At 40.9% G+C, this 14,836-nt stretch overlaps 1 protein-coding gene across 1 annotated transcript in view; it reads left to right on the forward strand.

The window, feature by feature from the left end:
• The window catches only part of SYNE1 (spectrin repeat containing nuclear envelope protein 1), a gene marked incomplete at its 5' end in the record, with an annotated part of 439,816 nt that overhangs the window by 235,137 nt on the left and 189,843 nt on the right, over positions 1-14,836 (forward strand). The window contains 3 exons of the mRNA XM_079147948.1: positions 7,623-7,776; positions 10,473-10,616; positions 11,438-11,602. Coding sequence (XP_079004074.1) covers positions 7,623-7,776; positions 10,473-10,616; positions 11,438-11,602 — 463 coding nt within the window. The remainder of the gene's footprint in view (positions 1-7,622; positions 7,777-10,472; positions 10,617-11,437; positions 11,603-14,836) is intronic.

Raw genomic sequence — 14,836 nt, forward strand, 5'->3', positions numbered from 1 at the left:
AAGTGTCATCATCCGCTTATCAGCAAGATCATTCCTCTTTGGGATTTTTGAGATTGGCTTATCTCACTTAGCATGATATTCTCCAATTTCATCCATTTGCCTGCAAATGCCATAATTTTATTATTCTTTATAGCTGAGTAATATTCCATTGTATATATATACCACAGTTTCTTTATCCATTCATCAATTGAAGGGCATTTAGGTTGGTTCCATAGTCTGGCTATTGTGAATTGAGCCGCTATGAACATTGATGTGGCTGTATCTCTGTAGTGTGCTGATTTTAAGTCCTTTGGGTATAGGCCGAGGAGTGGGATAGCTGGGTCAAATGGTAGGTCCATTCCAAGTTTTCTAAGGAATCTCCACACTGCTTTCCAGAGTGGCTGCACTAATTTGCAGCCCCACCAGCAATGTATGAGTGTAACTTTTTCCCCACATCCTCACCAACACCTATTGTTGCTTGTGTTCTTGATAATCGCCATTCTAATTGGGGTGAGATGGAATCTTAGTGTAGTTTTGATTTGCATTTCTCTTATTACTAGAGATGTTGAACATTTTTTCATATCTGTTGATTGCTTGTACATCTTCTTCTGTGAAGTATCTGTTCATTTCCTTAGCCCATTTGTTGATTGGGTTATTTGTATTCTTGGTGTAGAGTTTTTTGAGTTCTTTATATATTCTGGAAATTAGTGCTCTGTCTGAAGTATGAGTGGCAAAGATATTCTCCCACTCTGTAGGCTCTCTCTTCGCATTGCTGATAGTTTCCTTTGCTGAGAGAAAGCTATTTAGTTTGAATCTATCCCAGTTATTGATTCTGGCTTTTATTTCTTGTGCTATGGGAGTCCTGTTAAGGAAGTCTAATCCTAAGCCAACAAGGTGAAGATTTGGACCTACTTTTTCTTCTATAAGATGCAGGGTTGCTGGTCTGATTTCAAGGGCCTTAATCCATTGTGAGTTGAGTTTTGTGCAGGGTGAGAGATAGGGGTTTAGTTTCATTCTGTTGCATATGGATTTCCAGTTTTCCCAGCACCATTTGTTGAAGAGGCTATCTTTTCTCCATTGCATATTTTTGGCACCTTTGTCTAGTATGAGAAAATTGTATTTATTTGGGTTTGTGTCCGTGTCCTCTATTCTGTACCATTGATCTACCTGTCTATTTTGGTGCCAATACCATGCTGTTTTTGTTACTATTACTTTGTAGTTCTGGTATTGCGATACCCCCTGTTTCATTCTTCCTGCTAAGGATTGCTTTAGCTATTCTGGGTTTCTTATTCTTCCAGATGAATTTCATGATTGCTTGCTCTATTTCTGTGAGGTACGTCATTGGGATTTTAATTGGAATTGCATTGAATCTGTATAGCACTTTTGGTAGTATGGCCATTTTGACAAAATTAATTCTGCCTATCCAAGAACATGGGAGGTCTTTCCATCTTCTAAGGTCTTCCTTATTTCTTTCTTCAGTGTTTTGTAATTTTCATTGTAGAGATCTTTTACCTCTTTGGTTAGATTGATACCCAAGAATTTTATTTTTTTTGAGGCTATTGCAAATGGAGTTGTTTTCCTCATTTCCCTTTCAGCTGTTTCATCGCTTGCATATAAAAATGCTGTAGATTTATGCGTGTTGATTTTATAGCCTGCTATTTTGCTGAATTCATTGATGAGGTCTAGAAGTTTTCTGGAGGAGGTTTTTGGATCCTCTAAACATAGAATCATGTCATCCGCAAATAGTGACAGCTTAAGTTCCTCTTTTTCCTATTCGTATCCCTTTAATTTCTTTAGTCTGCCCAATTGCTCTGGCTAGAGTTTCGAGGACAATGTTGAATAGAAGTGGTGAAAGAGGACATCCCTGTCTTGTTCCCATTTTTAAAGGGAATGGTTTCAGTTTTTCTCCATTAAGAATGATGTTGGCCATGGGCTTAGAATAAATAGCCTTTACAATGTTCAGTTATATTCCTACTATCACTATTTTTTCTAGTGTTTTGAGCGTGAAGGGGTGTTGTATTTTGTCAAATGCTTTTTCTGCGTCAATTGAAATAACCATATGATTCTTATCCTTAAGTCTATTGATATGATGGATTACGTTTATTGATTTATGAATGTTGAACCATCCTTGCATTCCAGGGATGAACCCCACTTGATCGTGGTGCACAATTTTCTTAATATGTTATTGGATACAGTTTGCCAATATTTTGTTAAGGATCTTAGCATCTATATTCATCAAGGATATTGGTCTAAAATTTTCTTTCCTTGATGTGTCTTTTCCTGGTTTGGGTATGAGGGTGATATTAGCTTCATAGAATGAGTTCGGTAGGGTACCCTCCTTTTCTATTTCCTGGAATACTTTGAGAAGTATTGGAATGAGTTCTTCTTTGAAGGTGTTGTAGAACTCAGCTGAGAATTCATCTGGTCCTTGGCTTTTCTTGGATGGTAGATTTTTAATGGCTTCTTCTATTTCATTGCTTGATATTGATCTGTTTAAATCGTGTATGTCCTCCTGGTTCAGTTTGGGAGGAGCATATGTCTCTAGAAATTTGTCAATGTCTTCCGTACTTTCTATTTTGTTGGAATACAGATTTTCAAAGTAGCTTCTCATTATGTTCTGTATCTCAGTGGTGTCTGTTGGGATATTTCCTTTTGCATAATGTATTTTAGTAATTTGAGTCTTCTCTCTCCTTCTCTTTGTTAGTGTGGCTAAGGGTTTATCTATTTTGTTTACTTTCTCAAAGAACCAACTTTTTGTTATGTCAATTTTTTGAATAGTTTCTTTTGTTTCAATTTCATTGATTTCAGCTCTGATTTTAATTATTTCCTGTCTTCTATTACTTTTGCTGTTATTCTGTTCTTCTTTTTCTAGGGCTTTGAGCTGTAATGTTAGGTCGTTTAATTGTTGACTTTTCATTCTTTACTGGAATGCGCTCCAAGCAATGAATATTCCTCTTAGTACCGCTTTCATAGTGTCCCAGAGATTTTGATATGTTGTATCATCATTCTCATTGACCTCTAAGAATTTTTTAATCTCCTCCCTGATGTTTTTTGTTATCCATGTTTCATTCAATAGCATATTATATAGTCTCCAAGTGTTGGAATAATTTCCTTTTTTTACTTTGTCATTGATTTCTACTCTCAGTCCATTATGATCTGATAGAACACAAGGCAGTGTCTCTATTTTTTTGCATTTCCTAAGGGCTGCTTTGTGGCATAACATACGGTCTATTTTCGAGAAGGTTCCATGTGCTGCTGAGAAGAAACTGTATCCGCTCTTTGATGGATGGAATATTCTATATATGTCTATTAAGTCTAGGTTATTGATTGTGTTATTGAGTTCTATGGTTTCTTTGGTTGGATTTTGTTTGGAAGATCTATCTAGTGGTGACAGCGGTGCGTTAAAGTCGCCCAGAATTATTGTGTTGTGGTCTATGTGATTCCTGAAATTGAGAAGGATTTGTTTGATGTACAGGGATGCACCATTGTTTGGGGCATAAATATTTACTATCGTTAAGTCTTCCTGATTTATGGTTCCCTTAAGCAGTATGAAATGTCCTTCTTTATCCCTTCTGACTGACTTTGGCTTGAAGTCCGCTTTATCTGATATAAGGATGGCAACCCCCTTTTTATTACTGAGTCCATGTGCATGGTAGGTTTTTCCCCATCCTTTCACCTTTAGTCTGTGGATGTCTTTTTCTATAAGATGAGTCTCTTGCAGGCAGCATATTGTTGGGTCTTTCTTTTTAATCCATTCTGCCAGTCTATGTCTTTTGATTGATGAGTTTAGGCTATTAACATTCAGGGTTATTATTGAGAAATGATTTGTATTCCCAGTCATTTGGCTTATTTTTGGTTTTTATGTTGGCTTGGTTTCTCCTTTGAGTGGTTTTTCTCTAAGGTAGTTCCTCCCTTTTCTGACCTCCATTGTTGTTTTTCATTTCCTTCTCATGGAATATTTTGTTGAGAACATTCTGTAGTGCAGGCTTTCTATTTGTAAATTCTTTTAACTTTTGTTTATCATGGAAGGATTTTATTTCATCTTCAAATCTGAAGGTTAGTTTTGCTGGGTATAGGATTCTTGGTTGGCAACCATGTTCTTTCAGAGCTTGAAATATGTTGTTCCAGGCCCTTCTAGCTTTTAGAGTCTGGGTTGAGAAGTCAGCTGCTATCTGTATTGGTCTCCCCCTATATGTAATCTGATGCTTTTCTCTCACGGTCTTCAAGATCCTATCTTTATTTTGAATGTTAGACATTTTCATTATAATGTGCCTTGGTGTGGATCTGTTGTGATTCTGTGCATTTGGTGTTCTGTAAGCTTCTTTTATTTGATTTTCCATTTCATTCTTCAGGTTTGGGAAATTTTCTGATATTATTTCATTGAATAGGTTGTTCATTCCTTTGGTTTGTATCTCTGTGCCTTCCTCAATCCCAATAATTCTTAAATTTGGTCTTTTCATGATGTCCCATAGTTCTTGGAGATTCTGTTCATGATTTCTTACCATCTTCTCTGTTTGGGCGACTTTATATTCAAGATTCAATATTTTGTCTTCATTGTCTGAGGTTCTGTCTTCCAAGTGGTCTAGTCTGTTGGTGATGCTTTCCATTGAGGTTTTTATTTGGTTTATTGTCTCCTTCATTTCAAGGATTTCTATTTGGGTTTTTTTTGAGCATCTCTATCTCTTTGTTGAAATGATCTTTTGCTTCCTGCAGGTGCTCTTTCAGCTTATTGGTATTATCATTCATTGCCTGCATTTGCTCTCTTATCTCATCCTTTGCTTCACGAATCATCTTAATCATGTATAATCTGAAGTCCTTTTCTGACATTTCTTCTAACATACTGTCATTGGATTCTATTACTATAGAATCTAGATTTGTTTGGATCATTTTCTTCCCTTGTTTTTTTTCATGTTGTTCATGTATCTTCCCCTCTAGCACTGCAGATCTGGGGTACTGCAGATTTCCCCCTATAGGCTTACAGTGGCCCTATAGGTTTCCAAAACCCTTTCTTTAAGGGGAGATCAATATTAGCAGTGCCCAAATCAGACACTATGCAATCCTAGACCAAATAGCCCCTATGGGGACAATAACAAAATTGTCATAATAAACAAAATGAGTTGAAATGTTATCTTCGGTAAAACAAACAGGTTTACAATAATGTCTGCAGTTTCTAATGGAGGACAAAGAGGATGCAGAGGGATGAAGAATATGGCTGTTAATGGAATAATAACAGAATATACAGAAGTTCTAGAAAATAGAAAGGGTGTGAGTGTAATCAAAAGAAATCAGATGTTAGCATGTAAATAAGGGAGAAAGCGACTGTGAGGGAACAGGTAAACAAAAGGAAAAGAAAGCAAGAAACGTAAAGAAATAAAAACTAAAATGTTTTTTTTAAAAGGAGAGAAAAGAAAATCTACAGCATAACAGTCATATAGTAATGAAACCTCCCAGTCTTCAGTAGCCTGATGCTTGAAAGGTACCTGACAATGAGCTTCAAGCCTCCAGCAGGCATCTCAGGATGGGATTTGCCCCACCCGAAGATCGCGGAGCTCTGGCTTCCAGGTTATCCAAGATGGCCGCTCTGGTTTCCAAATGTGTTGGCAAATGGGGAGCTGCAGCTCAGGGGTGGACGTGGTCAGCTGGAGGTCCTGGAGACGGGATGCAGTTGGTCCAGCCTTGGTCCTGGAGTTTGGGTGTGTTTGGTGTGGTTGTGGGATCCAGGAGGCCGGGTGCAATCAGTTGGTCTGGGTTCCCGGTGATAGGGTGCAGTCAGTTGGTCTGGGGGTCCTGGCGGCAGGGAGCAGCCAGTTGATGTGAGGGCCCCAGAGGTAGGGAGTGATCGGTCGGGCTGAGGGACCCTGGAGACGGGCCTCAGTCAGTTCAGTCAGGGGTCCTACAGGGCCTGGCTGTTGTCTCAAAATGGGGCAGCCACGTGTAATCAAACCTGCAGGTACTGTAACAGTGAACTTCCAGGCAACAGCAGGCAGCTGGTGCTCCACTGGCGGTCTGTGGTCAGTCTGCTGGCAGCTGTCGGATGATTGGGAGGTGAACCTTGAGCGTTGGGTGATGGATAGGGGTAAGGCAGGCGATGGACAGGCGAGAGGCAGGCAAATGGCGGATGATAGACGCCTGACAGTGAGCAATCTGCTCTCAGAAAAGGTGTCGATATGCTGGCAGATTGCAGGTGATCACAGGTGATCACAGCAGACAAATGGGGTAAAGAGCAGGGGATCAATAAGCAGCAAAAACTGCCTCACCAAGAAACAGATATCCTCTGCTTGAATCCAGCATTGCAGAGCGACAAGGAACGCAGCCTCCCTCTAGTCCGCCATCCTGTAGGAGTTTTTTGCTCTCTTATTTTTAGAGCAAAACAAAGTAGTAAGTGTAACCTTGCATTTAGATTGAACTGCAATACTATGACTATATTTTAATATAACTAACTAAAAAGGCATGTTTCTTTTTGTTATTATTGTTTGTTGCTTAAAAAGCAAAAGATAAATTAATGCTTCATGATATAAAAATACTTAATTTTAAATAAAGTATTTATTAGGGAGATGCCCCCTGGAGAGACCAGCCGGGGGGGGTGGGGGGAGTGGGGAAGAGAGCTGAGGAAGGGAGGGGGCATTGAAGGGCATATTATCCAACAGGTCCCCACAGTGGGCACCTGGAACTTACCTGGCTGGGTGACACAGTGAACTATTGGACAGCATGTGCCTCAGCGTCACCCCACCCAAGGGCAGGGAAGCAGGGGCATTTGCAAACAGATTCCCATGAGTCAGAAGGGTGTTGGAGGGTTGACCCCAGGGTGACAATCCCCTGGCACTCCTGCATTGCCTTCAAGCTGAGGGTGTATCAGGAACGAGAACATCCTCAGTCTGAGAGAGCTCAGAGCTGGCAGCTGGAGCTGCATCTGGCAGAATGTGGCACTGGGGGTCTGAGGGTGTCGATGGGGCACTGACTGCACCTGCCATAAAAGCATGCAACTTGTAGCAGGAAAATCGGGCTTAGGTGCTGAATGGAATTCAGATGATGAAAGGAATCAGATACATAGCATGTATATGGAGACAAAGAAGTACCTAACTTTTCTGCAAGAGAAATAATTGTTAGTACTTACTTGAGGGAACATTACCCTATTTTTCCATGTTTTTCTGACTTAAATCTCATGCAACATGGCTACAAATCTTATTCTTCCTTCCTTCTTTCCTGCCTCGTGAGTGTGTGTATAGTTTGTCTCCTGCTCTGAATGTCTTGCTGGACTTGATAGAGTTGAGCATTGGTCGGTCCTCTTTGTGTCCAGAGTTTCAGCTTCAGAATAGTTCTGCTTTGAGGGTCTGTCCTGGGTTCACCCTCAGGTCTCTCCTGGGGTCTGGTGGTCCCTGGCCACTGCCTGTTGTATTTGTGTCGAGCACTACTTTTCTGCCTATCAGCCTGGACTGGACTGTCCCTTGCTTCCTGAGGGCATTTCCACTGGAGAGCTACACTTGCATTTGATGAGCCCTGGCCAGCTGCCCACTCGCCAGTCTGCCCCTTACCTGGGTCTCTGGACCCTCTGCTGGCTGGAGTGGATGGAAGAGGCACAATGACAAAAAAATCAGCTCCTAAGGATTCTCAGTGTGAATATGTTCCTTTCGATTCTCTTTCAGTCAACTTGAAGGAGCTCTTTCTAAATGGACAAGTTATCAGGATGACGTTCGACAGTTTTCCAGCTGGATGGACGGCGTGGAAGCCAGCCTCGGTGAATCTGAAAGGCAGTGTGCAGAGCTGCGGGAGAAGGTGACTGCTCTCAGCAAAGCCAAGGTCAGAGCTGGACTTTAACTTCCATGTATTCTCTTACAGGCTTTTGTAGGATCCCATGGTCAGACAAAAATTGCATGCCAGGGCTGCACACTTAGTGAATTATATTTTGACCTTGTACTATAATTTCTGATAGCTTCTTAAACAGACATTTGCCATTATTTTCTTAGTAAAAGCTTCCTCTTCTAGGAAACTCATGCACACCTATGTTTGGGGATACACACCATTTAGAATGTAGCCACTTATAATACCTTTTCATGTCCTCTGCCTGCTTACCAGTAGGAAATAGAAAGCGTCTTTCTATCTTACCCTTTTGAGCCACTACATTTGTGTACCTTTCACAACATTTTCATATTAGTACAGGACTGAATGTAAAGATTTTTAAAATAAATAATATTAAGGATATGATCTTTAAACAATTGTATTGATACGATTTAGACATAAACATTAGGAAACCTTTTATTTGTGACTACAGCACTGCTCTAGGGCATGTTCATTGGAATAGCAGGTCCTCAGCTGTCCTCGTTACCTTCTCTACTGTAATTCTTCAGCTTTGTGCTTTTCATTTCCTTTTCTTGTGGCTCATTCCACACTGAACATACTGACTTAAAAAGCTCATTTTCGGGCTGGGAAGATAGCTCAGTTGGTTGAGTGCTTGCCTTGCAAGCATAAGGCCCGGAGTTCAATCCCCAGCACTGCAAAAAAAATAAATAAATAAGTTCATTTTCCGGGCTCCTCCTCATCCCCAGTCACATCCCCGCCAGCCCTGCTGATCACGCCCTTCTCCTGAACTCCTACGCACTCCTAGTTTCTCACCTTGCCTCCTTTCTCCATCGCTGTTGTATTGGTATCAAGGTGGACATCTCACTCCCCTTTGGGAGCCCCTGGAAGCTTCCAGTTGCCTCTAGGATGACATCAGTCTCCCTCTCTGGGTCCGTAAGGATTTGCATAATCCCCACTTCTGGAACCCTCTCCTCTCTTTCTGAATCTCTCCAATCTTTGAGGATTCCAACCCCTTCCCTCCTCATGGCGGCTTCCCTCTGCCTCCGCGCCTGGCAGCCTCCACTCACCTTTCTGAATTAGTGCAGAAGTTGCGTTCGCTGCGGTAGCACCCCGCCCGGCCCCAGGCTTGCCTGGCTGTTCTGCCCTCTCAGCCCTTCCCTCACAGCTCTTTGTAAATTTCATAAGTTATATGTTTACACGTCCCTCTCCCTCAGTGGTTGGAGGTGCTTCATTTTGTTTCCGTCCTAAGCATTTGGCTCTTTTTCTGATGCCAAGCAAATGATGAGTGAAAGCGATTTGCATGACTAACTGTTGTTAGGTAACCTATCACTTAATACTCACTTAGTATTAATATCACTTAATATCTGGGTTCCCTGCATGCATCTGTAAATTAGTACAATCATAATGTTCTGCTTCATAGTCATCTACACTTATTATCTATTAAAATAATTAATTGCCTAATTTATTCAATTAAACATCTATTCAATCAGTATTTTTTGAGAAGTAGCTGCAGGCAGGCATTGTGCCCATTCTAGGTAAATAAACAGGCAAAGGCTGGGTTCTGGTGGGAATGTGTAGACCCAGCAATAAGTATGCAAGTAAATGAATAAATGGTAAGTAAGTACTATGAAATATGAGAGGAAGTAATTTAGAAAGGGCTAATATAGATTTTTCGAGATTAAGGCATAGGAACTCTCTGAAACAGGAACGTAGACTACGCCCTAAAGGACTTAGCAAAGAGAAAGTAGTCTGGGAGGCAACTGGGGAAGGAGAATTCTAGATCAACTAAGCAGAATGGACACAGCCCTGGGCCGAGCTAGAACCTGGTGCCATCGGTGACGCAGAGGAAGGCAGAGTATTGCTGGAGCAGAGGGCAGGCAGGCGAGGCTGCCCAGGGTGAGTTTGGGGAGGCAGCAGGGACCTGGTAAAGTACATTGCCATGGTGTGACCTGAGTGTTTTCCACTTGGTCCTGCTACAGCTGGGGAGGGAACTGGTGTTTTAAGCTGGGGAGTAGCATGATTACTTTTTCAATCCTAAAGCATTTTACCACAAAGACAGCTATGGGGAGTATGGGACAAGGGATGGGGCAAGAATTGGTGGCAGGGACTCTGTCTAGGAGCAGCTCCCAAGGCCCAGTGAAAGAGGAGGGCACCTGGGCAAGGGAGCTTACAGAGATGTGGGGACGATACTGGGATCTCCTGGAGGTGGAACGAACAGGATTTCATTATGGATAGAAGGATAGAGAGGGAGAGTACAGCCGAAGATGTCCAGAGTTCTGGATTCACCATCTGAGAGGGAGGTGGTGGCATGAGAGGGAGGTGGTGGTGAAAAAATGGTTGAAGGAGAAGCAGGTTGGTCAGCAGCTGGGGCAAAGTGGGCATGGGGTAAGAATCAGGAGCCCATTTATGGGTAGAATAAGTTTGAGATATCCAAGTGGAAATTCAAAGGAGTTAATTGGGAAATAGTATCTTAAAGGGAGATCTGGAGCAGATATGAAATATATACAAAGTCAAATATGCATTTGTACATTCACACATGTATCTATATCACTGAGATGTGCAAATGGATGGATGGATGGGTGGATGGGTGAACTGAGGTTACTTGTCAGCTATGCAGTTGAAGTGTCTTAAGTTTAGCAGTATCATTGACACAGTAGTACATGGAGTAACTTTTTTTTTTTTTTAATGTTCTCTAGTTGTTAAATGAAGAAGTACTGAGTCACAGCAGCCTGCTGGAGACCATTGAAGTTAAAGGTGCGGGCATGACAGAGCACTATGTCACCCAGTTAGAACTCCAGGATCTGCAGGAACGATACCGATCCATCAAAGAGAGGGCCAAGGTACGGCTAACCAGGCTCCTGGAGACCCACCCAAGCCGGAGGTTGTGAAGCAGGGCTTACTTCAAGACTCCCTGGTGTTCAGTAATGACACCCTTGTGAGACCAGATAGAACAACAGAAACAAAATGAATTTTAATATATTAGAAGTATCACTGACAAAAACAAACAAAAACCTTCAAAATAGTTTAAGCATATGAAAATTGCTAAAGTAAAAATAACATTCACTAAAAATTCTAGAGATGTAAAATATTACATTTCTAGAGACGTAACAATTTGACAAACATTTGTGGCAGCTTCCACAGACGAAGAATTCTGAGTGCTGTGGTCTATCTAGAGGTGAGAGTTTTGTAAAGTAGAAAATAATCATCATACTATTTATCATTCTTCCTATAGCGCTCATAAAGAAAATTAAAACACTTTTAAGAACACAACCTCCCTCATTTGACAAAGTTCAAAAAAAGTAAATCCATAGGGAATCCAAATTCTCATCTAAGGCAAAATATAAAATTTTCAGTTTTCATCATTAACAATAGTGTACTTTTATGAAATATAAACATTCTGTGTAATGTTTCCCAAAGAATTCAGAGATCAGGGAATTAATTCAACAAACTGATCTTAAAATTCATTTTAATTCTTGAAATATTTGTTTCTCTATTTTGTAAATAAACCTTAAAGTCTTACTTTTCTAGAAAATCTTTCATATTCCAATGATTTAAAAATTGTGCTTTTCTGAAACTCCAAAAGTGAATTCATAGGGCACTTTGACACAATTCATAATAATGCATTTCTTCCTCTCTAAATTATTCCAAATGCTAATCACAGGAAGTGGTAACCAAATCTGAAAAATTGGTTCGCCTGCACCAAGAGTATCAGAGAGACCTACAGGCCTTTCAGGTGTGGCTGAGACAAGAACAAGAGAAGCTTGACCGATACTCAGTTCTCGAAGGTGATACACACACCCATGAGACAACCTTGCGGGACCTTCAGGTAAGAGCTACATTATCCTAAAACAAAGATTCTTCCTTCTGAATGTGAAATTTTTATTTTGAGCAATAGGAAGTTAATGTACCTTGAATTCCGTAGATAGTTGATGCACATTAACTACAGTCCTAGATTGCTTGATCTAGAGCATTCTGGGAATTTGGTAGTAAATGTCAGTTGAGATCATTTTGTGGGCAGTTTAGACTGGCAGGAATGGTTGTTGGCCCACGCAGCCCACTATCAGGGTGGCCCCTGACAGGAGTGGCCAGAGATCTAGTTTATGGTGTTGACTGGCAGTCCTGCTCATACATCCCTAAAAGAGAGCCTCAGATGTGAGACACACACAGGAATCGATGAAATGTGATGCTGCCTTAAGACAAACTGGGGGAAGTGTCTTGGGCAATCTGGTTTCAAGAACAACTTCCATATTGCTGAGGATATAGGCCCAGGGTCAGAGTTGTACAAGGAACTAAAAGAGCTAGAAAAGTTATTGGCACTCAGGCCAGTGGGCTGCAATCCAGGGTGAGATGTCAGATACTGGGGAAAGTGGTAGTAACCCTTCTACTTAAATACTCCTTCGGTGTTCATGAATACCTAACAATGCAAATACCTTACTAGTTACTTCAGATAAGAATGATTGAGTTATGAAGTCTGCCTTTGAGGAACTTGCAATCTGGTTAGTAACATAAACCCACAAGTTGATAGCTATAATAATGTGGTAAGGCCAACAATAGACTAATGCAAGGGAACTTATGGTGGCATCAAAGAGGGGGCCCTTAATCTTACTAGGAGAGGTGGGTAGGAGTCAGCAGCATGCCCCAAGAAGGGGCTCCCATGGTAGAGATTTGGAGAAGAGCCAATGAGATCACTCCATGCCCCATCAGCAGTGTGTAGCAACTTCCCAATGAGATGTCAGGCAGGATTAGAAGTGCTTCTTAATTGGGCAAGATGTCCCTTCAACTTAGACAAGATGGAAAAGCAGGGGCTCTCATGGTTATCATGGGTATACACGATTTTATTTCTGTTGTGTCTCAGTGTTATATAATATCAGGAGAACAAGGTTTGGATAACAAGTTTGAACTCTGATCCTTGGTAGGACCTGCTCCATTAGGTGACTTTAGGCCAAAGAGAACCCTGACAGTTTCAGCCAAAAAAATATCTGGTTTAGTCACAAAATAAACAAATAGAAGTTAGAAGAGTCACAATTTCATGTGCTTGCTTAAGGATCTTATTCATCCTACCTTGAAAGAATAAGAAGTCCCGATCCTCCAGGCTTAGCTTGAGTGCTGTTGACTGTTTTCTCTGAATAACCTTCTCAGCACTTCACTCTGGACAGGCAAAGGCTGGACTCCTGAGGCTTCTGGGTAGGAACTGGGCCAACAAGTTAACAGAAGTTTCTCTTGTTTCTGGTCAGAAGAAAATATTGCACTTACGTCAGATTAATGTGGCCCAAACCTAACTCCAGTCCAAGGCTTCCCAGGCATCAATTCTGAACGCTGCCTCATTTGAGTCGTTACCTGTGTTCAAAAGGATGGCGGACACAGGTGTGGGAAGCAGGGGTGGAGCATGCTCATGCTCCAGAGCCAGGCAGGCAGAGCTTCTTCAGGCTCCTGACGTCCTCCTGCAATGGTGCGGACCTTAGGCATGAGTTCTATTGCATAAACCAAAGCCCTCATCTGTGTCATAGAACTTATAACTACATTTGAATATTGAACTATTTCCTTGTCAGTGTAAATACTTGAAATATTGGAAACATGAGAATTTGCTTTAGAGAATGATGATTTCATAGATAAAACTATTTCATCAAATATGGGAAGGGTGATACTTTGGGAAGATTTAATAAACCAGAGCAGGGATCAGTTCACTCCAGCCCCTGCCTATAAGGTCTGTGTTTTAAGGGGTCTTTCTGGTTCACCCCCACTACCCTCCTTGATGTGCTATCTGCAGCTATGTAACTGCTACACTGGCAAAGTGGTTGACCCACAGATCAAAAGGCCCACGGAGCTTAAAATGCTTACTATCAGGTCCTTTGCATAAAAAAATTCACTGACCTTGAATTAGGAAAAAAGGTTACTGAAAACTACATTGGAAAAAGTCTAAGAATTTTGGAGCACGATTGTTGTATTTGTGGCCAATTTGATGACTGTCTATCATGCAGATTGTGGTTCTGTTTCCGTGTACCCACACGTTCACACTACACCATTTTAGAAGTGACTTTATATCTGAAGAAAAATGTTCTATTAGTTTGAAACATTTGAGATTGTTATATTTGCTGTATAAATGATCAGATATCAGCAATTTCAAATGGTTCTATGTAATAGAAAGAACTTCTTTCTTAATACTATATTTTAACCAAATATGTTGGTACCTTGAACATTCTGGGTGGGATCTGACTTAACTTCTTTTACTGTAGATGATCATATCAAAAGATTATATGGATTAAATGTTTGTGTGGCTAGAAATAAATGTATTTACTGTTGCTTTGCCAACATCTTTAAGAATACCAGACTTTTTCTTTCTTAAAGAGTTTATGCTACCCTACAAAGTTCAGTATGAACTAAATCTTAGAGCTTATGCTCTTTGGCAATTTGGGGCTTATGCCTGGGCAATGGAAATATACCTGTACCTGGAACACTTGGTGGGCATGTGTGTTGAGCCAACCTCCCTCGTTTGTGTGCCTCCAGACCCAACTTTTCTTGACCACAACATTCCCTAGAGTACAGCTCTGGCAAGGAGCCCTCCTTAGCAAAAAAAGGACCCATTGTTCCTTTCTCAGCCACAAGTGTAGCACTGGGCTCACTTAATGTCACATACCAGGCCTGAGGCACTTTAAGCTGATTATAAGCCATAATGAAAGTAGGTTATTCTTTTAAATAATAGTCCTTTATCATGTAACATATCATGTAACATGATATGTTACATCATGTAACATACATGTAACATATCATGTATGTTTTGACTGGAAAGTCAACTATGGTACAAATCATCATTCTATTAGATAAATTCTCTTACATCTCATATTTCAAGTATTTATTTCAGGAACTTGATTGGAAAAAAATTGGGAGTGCTCTGTGTTGATAATTGAAAAAATTTCAGCCTCTTTTTCTAGACTTGGAAAACAATATTCAGTATTTGGTGCACATACATTTTTATAATGTGGAATAAAGTCATTTATTTCTGGTGTGAAGTTCGAGCTGGTCCAGTTGACTTGGGGGAGAGGACATAGGTTGACCCCCAGAA

This window comes from Sciurus vulgaris, assembly GCF_902686455.1.
Source record: "Sciurus vulgaris genome assembly, chromosome: 7".
In the NCBI taxonomy this organism is placed as follows: domain Eukaryota; kingdom Metazoa; phylum Chordata; class Mammalia; order Rodentia; family Sciuridae; genus Sciurus; species Sciurus vulgaris.